Raw genomic sequence first — 10,567 nt, 5'->3', positions numbered from 1 at the left:
CTATATTAATTAATTAATGATTAACAGAGAGTCCTCTAAGGAAGACCACCCAGACCCAGTATCCTTCCGCACTGGAAATGTAATGGTACCTTTGCTACCCCCGTAGCCTCTGTCTATCCCAAATATGTATCTTGCTGCTCATACTGTTTTCTGTTGCAGGCTGTGTATCAGTGGATAGTCAAGCCTCAAACTGTTGTCAAGCAAAATGATATGTTCCTTCCTGGAAGAATGGCTTTCATTTTTGACATGGTAACTTCTTTTTTATCATGATAATATGTTTATGTTTTATATTCAACTGTAGGGAATTCTTTTATAGTATCTATTACTATAAAAAAATCCCTATATGGATCATTTGTTATCTATTACCATCATTACAACTGTCTTCTGTTGTATGCATTTGAAACCTAACATGAATGATGCATGACAGGAGAGTGGGTTTTCTCATGATATTCCGACCACTGTCCACAGAAGTAAGCCTTTGCTAGCCGTAGCCTCTGTCTCAAATATGTAAGTCATCCTCAACTACAATTTATGGTATTTTTTGCAGGAAATGGTTACTGTTAGTGTTGATGGGTCTGTGCTTGATCGGATTGGGAAAATTATGTCTTACCTCCGTCTTGGTTCGTCTGGGAAGATTCTTAAGAAGAAGAAGAAGAAAGACAAGGATAGTAAAGGTGTATTGCTTTCCCCCCTTTCTTCTCTAGTTTTGCATACTTTATTTTGTAACTTTCTCTAAGAGAGCATACTAAAATAAGCATATATATGTTCCCAATTCTCACATAGTTAGGATGATTTGACACAACATGTTAGGACTACATCGTGATGATGACCCAAGAAGAGAAAGATCGGGGTCTTGGGTCGGTGTTCAAGCGGGATGATATGAGGCTCCAACAACTACGGGAGAAAGATGCTCGGGAGAAAGATCCAAACTTCATATCAGAGAGTTATTCGGAATGCTATCCAGGCTATCAAGAATATAACCGTGAGGTTGTGGATAGTGATGATGAAGATGATTTGTCGAAAATGGATATGGGTGGTCGAGTAAGTGTTGTGTTCCTTTCTAAACCATGACTTTGAACCAACCATATTGATATGTGAACTCTGTACAAGCAAAGGGGCGGCTTCACAGGTGGGACTTTGAGACAGAAGAGGAGTGGGCAACGTACAATGAGCAGAAGGAAGCAATGCCGAAAGCTGCGTTTCAGTTTGGTGTGAAGATGCAAGATAGGCGCAAGACGAGAAAGCAGAATAAAGACCAAAAATTACTAACGAACTCCACAAGATTAACAAGATACTCGCCACAAGATTAACGAATTAAGGACCAAATGGGTTGAACTGGGTCGAAAGTGACCAAAAGTGTATTTAAATGCTTACAACCTCTTAAATCCATTTATTCAAAAAACTTGGACTAATAATATCTTAATTGTAATACGGTTAATCATATTGAGTACATAAATTGTAGTTTTAATCGCTTTTAACATCTGAATTACTATCTAGGTTTTCTAACCAAAATATATAGTAAATATTGGGCCTTATTAGTATTAGTAATTTCATGCCTCCTCCTCCCCTTTTCAGAAAGAAATGATACAGACCGTATTACTCCTTCTGGATCAATTTATATATTAATCATCTAAATCAATTTACTCCTATTAGGCATCTATATCTATTATTCTATAAGTATATGACAAATATATAGTTTTCTTTTTTAAATGACCTTACATGATGATGTCTTGGCATTCTTTCTTCTTTTCTTCTTAAGGATTTGTTAAGAGATATAAAAGGTCTTAACATGTAGGACTCAAACAGTCAAAACACAAACTAATATAGAGGAAATAAGTTTGTTTAGCCTTGTCTTCATTATTAAGCAACAGGTAAAGTTTGACAAACTAAGAAAAGCATGACAAAGTTGTGTTACAGAGTGGTATCAATCCGCCCAGAACTCTGAGAAGCACTATCACTCAGCCCGCCTCCTCCTCTCAGCCCTCCTCTCAGCCTGGACAGATTATAATGTTAAAACAGATGATAAGATGTTAACAAAAAGCTCACAAAAACAAATCATACCTTACGAAACTTCTTAATGCGCGTCTTAAAGAGTACCTTTAGTCGACCATTCTCAACATAGATTGTCGGGATACGGTGGCGCTAAAAGGAAAGAAAAAAAACATTTTTGTGAAATTAAATCAAAGAATAATATAATCAACACCAGTTAGGTTTATACATACATATACTAAATCTTCATATCATTTCAAAGTGTTGGTTGCAAGAACATATCCCTTCCATTTCTTTACCAACAAAGCTTCCCGGCAACAGGTAAACGTGTCTCTGCATTGAACCTGATTTGCACACACATCTTGAAGGTCGTTTAGGTTGGCATGTTCCACCAAGTCAGCAAGCTTGTTATCCCCATTGTCCCAAGTACGAATCATCGCTTCAGAACACCCCACCACCTGAAAATGTTTTAATAAAAAAGAACGGTGGTTACAAAATCTATGCAATTGTTAGTCCGCTGTTTGAAACAGCGAGGTTCTACCAAGAATCTGCACAACCTGCAGGTTTCCTACATAACATACTGAAGTTCATTTTTTGTTTGTTGCCTAAAATTAACAAACGAACACAAACAAGTTCATTTTCCTTAACAAACGAACACGAACATAAAATCTCGTTCAAGTGTTCGTGAACGGTTCATGAACACATATATTTCTTAACAAACGAACACGAACAAGGTCTTGTTCGTGTTCGTTAGCAGCCCAACATTTTAGTTTTAAAATACTGTTAGTAGAATAGGCAAAAAAACAAAATCAAAAAAATAATGTGATTTTCAAAGCTAAACAACATTACCTTGTCGAAACCAAGGTGTAACGACGAATATGTGCCGACAGTTCCGGATGAATGCTTTCGCGTTTGCGGTGGGAAGCAACCCACGAAATGAACGACGAGTCGCATAATATCAACATCCTAAATGACAAACATACTAATGATAAATTTTACACTAATTCCTCAAAATCATAAGAAGAGGTCCATAACAAGCTGAATTACGATTGATCAAACACACGAAATTGCATGAAGAAGTTATCAATAGATCAATTAATTATGAAGAACAACTCGAATAATCATCAAACAAACTGTCATTACATCGATTTAGTAGAACACAAGCAGATTATCAAAGCAAATTGCATCATATCAAATCAATAACGTAAATTATGATGTTCAACATAAAATTATAATCAAACACACGAAATTGCATGAAGAAGTTATCAATTGATCAATTAATTATGAAGAACAACTCGAATAATCATCAAACAAACTGTCATTACATCGATTTAGTAGAACACCAGCAGATTATCAACGCAAATTGCATCATATCAAATCAATAACATAAATTATGATGTTCAACATAAAATTATAATCAAACACACGAAATTGCATGAAGAAGTTATCAACAGATCAATTAATTATGAAGAACAACTCGAATAATCATCAAACAAACTGTCATTACATCGATTTAGTAGAACACCAGCAGATTATCAACGCAAATTGCATCATATCAAATCAATAACGTAAATTATGATGTTCAACATAAAATTATAATCAAACACACGAAATTGCATGAGATTTAGATCGATAACAACAAACAAAATCAAATGTGGAATGATTACCTGTTGCTTGGGGAAGAAGCTTCGAGAGAGAGATGTGAGAGTTTATGAATGTGTATATATAGCTGAGTGTGTGTAATGCGGGAATGCTCCTCTTGTCTTAAATTAATATGATAATTACTATAATGCCCCTGTGTGTTTCGGTGTGTGTCCTCTTTTATTTCTCCTACATAAATATAAGAAATTCATTTAGATAAAAATAATAAATTTGTTTGAGAAATGGAAATCAGTGAGATACTTTATCACCGAGTGAAAAATTGAAATATGCAGTGAAGAGAATAATGGTAGAGAGAGAGCGGTATACAAATCTTGAGTTTGTTTTTATAAAATATGTAGTAAAGAGAATAATGGTAGAGAGAGAGGTTTAAAAATAATGGGGATGAAAGGTATATATAAGGTTTTAATTTTTTAAATAAAAATATATATATATACATTAAAGAATATTACCGTTATAATCACACATCCCAACCATTTTTCATTCGTCATACACATCGCAAGCCGGAACAAATTCAAGCGACAACGCAGCGGGGGCGGTGTGCCCGGACGCTATGGAGTGGGGTGTTCGGCGTTAAATAAAGCTCGAGTACACACAGTCGTTGGATGCTGCTTCTGTCCACTGAGTTGTTTTGTAAAAGGGAATACAAAATTACATGAAGGCCTAGGGATTGTGTGATTTGTCATTAAAGATATAGAAAATGTTGTTTTGATCATCTCTTTTATAATAATAAGTTACACTAATTCTTTCAAGTGTTGGTTGAGAAGTGTCGGATGCCTATTTTAATAATGGTATTTGTTGTGAGAACCCAAACTCAGGTTTTTTTGACTTGTGAGCCTTTTTCAAGCATACAAATACATTTTCAGGCCATTCTTGGCTGGAAATCATGTTTCTAATGCCCCCAATTACTGGAAAAATATGGATTGTTCCGGAGTCTTCTGGTCAGCTCTTGAAGTGACTAGATGGCCCAAAAATGTTCTAGAATGCTAAATTTTTAGTTGAAACTATGCAGGGTACGACAGTATGGAGACATAAGTATCATTGTATCACACATATTCACTTTAACCTAATAGGAACTTATTTTGATTAAAAAAACGCAAAACGGTTTATGTCACACCCCAACCGGCAACGGATTGTCAATCGGGGCATGATGATTGTTTAAAGCTTATTCCGATGCGTACTAGCTAAAATGATTTGGAGCTAGGTTCTGTGGTGGGTAAAAGAAACAAGTGTGCAGCCGTGGGATTCGATTCAGGAAGCATTCCAAAGTATTGAAAATTTCGAGGCTCGACAAAGCATAAGTTGTTGAAGCACGCGGTGTACTCACAGACCATTTGGAGTATTTGGAATGCGCGCAACGGAAAAGTCTTTAACAAAAAAACAGCAGCCCTTTCAAGGTCATCCAGGAGATAAAAGAGGCAACGTATGATTGGGTATTAAATAGATCGAAGTTCATAGGCATCACATGGGGCGAGTGGAAAAGTTACAATTTTAATCTATAGTCGGTTTTTATCAATGTTTCCTTTGGTGAATGTAGTTTGTATTCTGTCCTTGTAGTGTCTTGCTACATCGGGCCTTTTGTGGTAATATATCTCTCTCCTTTTGCCTGTAAAAAATAACCCTTAAAATCAAATATTTCACGTTTTATAAGAACTTCAATTTGCACTAGCTGATCAAGGATATACATTTGATATGGCTAGGCTAAAAAGACTATTTGCTTTATTAATGATTTTGCTTTGTTAATGATAATGGAAGATGATAACCTCCATTTCTAATCTCTAATCTCATATGTATGTGTGTGAATGAGTACCAGTTAATGGTTTTGTAAAACAAAAGATGGTTTTGTAAAACAAAAGATATATGTTTAATTTCAATTAAATATTCTTACTAGTTCATATCATGGATCATCAAATCAACTAAATCCACATAACCTTTATTCTATATAAATTTCATCTAACAAATACTCTACTACACACAATTTCATACATTAACATTACACCAAATTGCACTGCATATGATCATCATACTTCATCATCCTATCACTACAAGTGGGTTTTGTTTCAAATCATCAAGATAGTCAAAATCAAGCATAATTCATCTCCTACATGATAATTCCAACCAACATTCATGCTTATTTCCATATAATTTCATGAATTGATACAACCCATTTCATGAAAGATCATCAAATCAAATCAACTAATTCAACTTACCTTATGTTATATCAACTTAGATGGTCAAGAAAAGATGTTCATGCAAGATTTATAGCCTCAATTTAACCTTTGATTTGCTGAAATTGTGTTTGTGTTTTTGGTGGAGGCTTGGCCCCCTTTCTCCCTCCCAATTTCGACACACACACATATCCTTGCATTTTCTTTTCATTCATTTCTTTAATAAAACAATTTTCCAAATGTTCACCTTTTACTCCTGCTGCAGAAGTGCTACCCTCTGCTGCTCCTCTAGAACTACCATGAATCCGTGCCTGGTTATGTTTCCTCTCCTTCCTCCTTGCTTTCTTCTCAACATGTGCACGCTGCTCCAACGGTCGATACTGTGGACAGTATATAACATTATAATATTAAAACATAATAAAATTTAAGAAAACCGAAATTAGTTCATGCTCACAAAAGCATATCATACCTTGTGAGGCTTCTTATTGAGCTTCCTATGCAATAGGATTGGCTTGCCATTTTGCGTTGTGCGGAAGAAAATGATCACACTCCCGCGGCGAAGCGCGACAGGAAGTTTGAATTTTTTGAATTTAGCCACAATTGAATTAGCTAGCTAGGTCAATTAATTTAATTTGGAGGGGGGGGGTCCTGTATATACTTTCTTTAGGTCTTCGTTTGTTTGATAATTGACATTGACATGTGCGTGCAAAGAGGAAAAGGTTGAAGAGGCAGAACAACCCATACTCATACCGTACTCGTACATGTACCCGTACCGATTTTAGGTACTCGGTACATGTATTGGTACCCAGTTTTATTGATTTTGGTATTTGGTACTTTCGGTATTGATACTCGTACGGGATGGGTAAAAAAAAGGTACTGGTACCGAATTTGATATAAAACTTTAAAAGTTATTTTATTATATTATGTTTTATTTCATATTATGGTGTTTATGGTACTCGTATTGATTTTACCTATTTGATACCTGTATTGTATTGGTACTCGTACCAATTTTACCTATTTGGTACTTACACTATATTGGTATTTATGTCGATTGTACCTATATAGTATCCGTACGAGAGCTCAAAAACAAAAATAAAAACAAAGTGGTACCAAAGCGGGTATCGTACCGAAATACCCGTACCCGTGCCATACCAATATATCCGGTACGGTATTTGATACCCAGTTTTATTCAAACTTAATACCGGTACTTTCGGCACTAGTACATGTACTGTACCAATCCCATCCCTAGTTGAAAATAAACAATAGGAAAAGAAAGAAGGTATAAAGGGATTTATGTTTTTAAGTGCAAGGATAATATAAACAGAAAATAGAAGTTTTAATGATTAGAGTTAATTACTGTTTTTGTCCCTGAGATTTGTCAAAAATAACGGTTTCAGTCCATTAGTTTAAAAATTGCGATTTCAGTCCATTATTTTCATTTTCGTAACCATTTCAGTCCACTAACTTAACTCCATCCATTTATTTTGTTAACTTTGAGTTAACTAACTAATTCAGGGACGGTTTGCGTCAGTTTTAGAAACACAGGGACTTAAGTGTAAACTCTAAAACATTAAAACAAAAAAAATAGTAAATTCCAAAAAATCAAAAAAATTCCAAAAAAAACCAAACAAATTCCAAAAAAATCTAAAAAATAATAAAAATTCTAAAAAATCATAAAAATTCTAAAAAATCCAAAAATTCCGTTTCGGCGTGAACTGTTTCGAACCCGAACCGTTTCGAGCTTAACCGTTTCGACGCGAACCGTTTCGACCCGTACCGTTTCGACCCAAACCGTTTCGAGCTGAACCGTCCGTACCGTTTCGACCGGAACCGTTTCGAGCTGAACCGTTTCGACGCGAACCGTTTCGACCCGTACCGTTTCGAGCCGAACCGTTTCGACCCGTACCGTTTCGAAGCCGACCCGTTTCGAGCTGAACCGTTTCGAGCTGAACCGTTTCGAACTGAACCGTTTCGACCCGTACCGTTTCGAAGCCGAACCGTTTCAAGCCGTACCGTTTCGAACCGTGCCGTGCCGTACCGAACTGAACCGTTTCGAACCGAACCGTTTCAAGCTGTACCGTTTCGACGCGAACCGTGCCGTATCGAACCGTGCCGTATCGAACCGAAACGGTTCGGCTTCGAAACGGTACGGCTTCGAAACGGTTCGGGTCGATACGGTTCAGCTCGAAACGGTTCGGCTCGATACGGCACGGTTCGGTTCGAAACAGTTCAGCTCGAAATGGTTCGGTTCGAAACGGCACGGTTCGGTTCGAAACGGTACGGCTTGAAACGGTACGGGTCGAAACGGTTCGGTTCGAAACGGTTCAGCTCGAAACGGTTCGGTTCGAAACGGTACGGCTTGAAACGATTCGGCTTCGAAACGGTACGGGTCGAAACGGTTCGGTTCGAAACGGTTCAGCTCGAAACGGTTCGGCTTCGAAACGGTACGGACGATTCAGCTCGAAACGGTTCGGGTTCGAAACAGTTTGCGCCGAAACGGATTTTTTGGATTTTTTAGAATTTTTTCGAATTTTTATGATTTTTTAGTATTTTTATTATTTTTTAGAATTTTTTGGAATTTGTTTGGTTTTTTGGAATTTTTTGATTTTTTGGAATTTACTATTTTTTTTGTTTTAATGTTTTAGAGTTTACACTTAAGTCCCTGTGTTTCTAAAACTGACGCAAACCGTCCCTGAATTAGTTAGTTAACTCAAAGTTAACAAAATAAATGGATGGAGTTAAGTTAGTGGACTGAAATGGTTACGAAAATGAAACTAATGGACTGAAATCGCAATTTTTAAACTAATGGACTGAAACCGTTATTTTTGACAAACCTCGGGGACGAAAACAGTAATTAACTCTAATGATTATGTTCTTTGTTGTTACATACATCCTCGTATCTAGACTTGGGCCATAATAGCATTACAAAGAGATAACCATCCTAGCTTGGGTGGTCTCATAATTAACTATCTCCCCGTTCTCTCTAATCCAATCTCGAGCTGTAAACAACAAGATAAATCACTAGAAGGGTCCCGAGGCCAAGCCTCGAGATCACCATCTGATGCTCAAGCCAATATACCCTTATGATTATGTATATATTCACAAGTATAAACATATACATGATAGTAAGTGGGAATGGAGATTTGTTGGTAATGAATTGTGTGATATTAATGGAATACTTTATTATAGTATATATTTGTTAAAGAGTTGGGATCCTAGAAAACTCTTAGGTGTAAAAACTCCTAAAACTTCTATCTTAACCATTGATCGTAAATGTGTTTTTTTTTTTTTTTTTTAATTTGAATCAGTGGTGTGATGTGAACGAATGCCCTTTTTCCAAGTGGCGTTAAAATTGGTAATATTCCTATGATAAGGCCATCCGTAGTGGGGTGTCATACCACGTGAAATGGGTCTATAGCACCCCATAGTGCCCGGCCACACTACTACGGCCGGCGCTATGGGTGGTTGATTTTGTAATCGCGCGGAGGTAATAACACTGCACAATGTTTCCCCCCACTCACACACATATATATACATACATATGTATGTATAATTGAAGGGGTTATGTAACCCCCTTTACCACTACACCCTCTTGTGATATGAAGCCCCCATAAAGCCCCCCTCTTGCACTTTTCGTCACTTGTCGCATAACTACACATGGTCTAAGTGACACAAAACTAAATACCTGTTCCCAGTGGTGTTAAAATTGGTAATATTCCTATGATAAGTGACACAAAATTAGTACTACTTTATGGAGTAGGATCAAATACAAAGTCTTCTAAAACAAGAAGTCATAAGAAAGGGTATCAAATTGACTCTGATTGACCTCATTCAAGCGCTAGAACTGTCTCATCGGATTCTATGACGTGAGATTTTAAGTTTTTGTTTTTAGATGTTGTAGATTTTAGACTTTTTGTTTATATCATTGTGTCTTTTTTATTTATCATTGTATTTTTTTCTATATTTGCGTCATTGTGTCTTTTTTGTAACTCATTGTGTCTTTTTCCCTTCGACATTCTGTTGTATTTTTCGGCATTGTGTTATATTTTGCTCGACATTGTGTTATAATTTGTGATCAATTATATCTTTGTTCACTTTTTATTTTTTAAAGTCTTTATAGAACAACTTTACCCGTACTTTTATTTATATATGACTAGGTTTTACGTTAAAATGTCTATAAAGCCCTCTCAAGTCTCAACACAAAGGGCTAAGTATCTTTTATAGGAGAAGCAATTAGGCCTAACCTTAACGGGCTAACCAAAAGTGGTTCGATCACAAGTGGACTTAAGCCCAATAGATGTAGCCCAAATTGAGGTAGCATCCACATGTCCCACACTCTAGTATGATGTAGTCTCTATTATGTTACGTCAACACTTGTTACCTTAATGTTATTGTTTGTGTTTCTTTGTTCATAATTGGGGATGACCTTACATGAAATTTGGAGTCTTGGGTAATACCTAATTGTCTCAGCTAGTCCGGATGATATGTTGTCAGACATATACGATACCCGATAATGCTTGTTTGTAATGCGGGGGTTATTGCGTGAGTACTGAGACTTATTTCATATGGTAAGTCGTACATTCAAAATAAACATGTCTTGAATGGTATTGGCTTTGAGTGAGAGCTTACATAGTTACATACGATAATGTCTTGCTCCAAGGTTCAACGAAGTAAAAAGATAGCCTAGAACTAAAGTAACTTTCTCTAAGAGAGTATACTAAAATAAGCATATATATGTTCCCAATTCTCAC

General features: G+C 36.4%; 1 protein-coding gene and 1 long non-coding RNA gene across 2 annotated transcripts; one reads left to right on the top strand and one right to left on the bottom strand.

Annotated features, from left to right (window-relative positions):
• The first annotated feature begins 501 nt into the window (after window positions 1-501).
• LOC110896270 (suppressor of mec-8 and unc-52 protein homolog 2) lies at window positions 502-1,430 on the top strand. The gene is made up of 3 exons (XM_022143722.2): window positions 502-674; window positions 811-1,041; window positions 1,110-1,430. The coding sequence occupies exons 1-3, from the start codon at window positions 570-572 to the stop codon at window positions 1,308-1,310; spliced, it is 537 nt and encodes a 178-aa protein (XP_021999414.1). The 5' UTR covers window positions 502-569; the 3' UTR covers window positions 1,311-1,430.
• A 394-nt stretch (window positions 1,431-1,824) lies between these two features.
• Window positions 1,825-6,448, bottom strand: LOC110896271. The gene is made up of 8 exons (XR_002567795.2): window positions 6,286-6,448; window positions 6,064-6,196; window positions 4,101-5,254; window positions 3,657-3,819; window positions 2,839-2,955; window positions 2,223-2,447; window positions 2,062-2,142; window positions 1,825-1,993 (listed from the first exon to the last, which is right to left on the bottom strand). It is a non-coding gene; the product is annotated as an uncharacterized LOC110896271 (long non-coding RNA).
• Between the last annotated feature and the right edge of the window lie 4,119 nt (window positions 6,449-10,567).

Source organism: Helianthus annuus, chromosome 12 (genome assembly GCF_002127325.2).
Source record: "Helianthus annuus cultivar XRQ/B chromosome 12, HanXRQr2.0-SUNRISE, whole genome shotgun sequence".
NCBI lineage: Eukaryota > Viridiplantae > Streptophyta > Magnoliopsida > Asterales > Asteraceae > Helianthus > Helianthus annuus.
The sequence above is the reverse complement of the archived record's forward strand: the minus strand, read 5'-3'. Positions and strand labels throughout refer to the sequence as shown.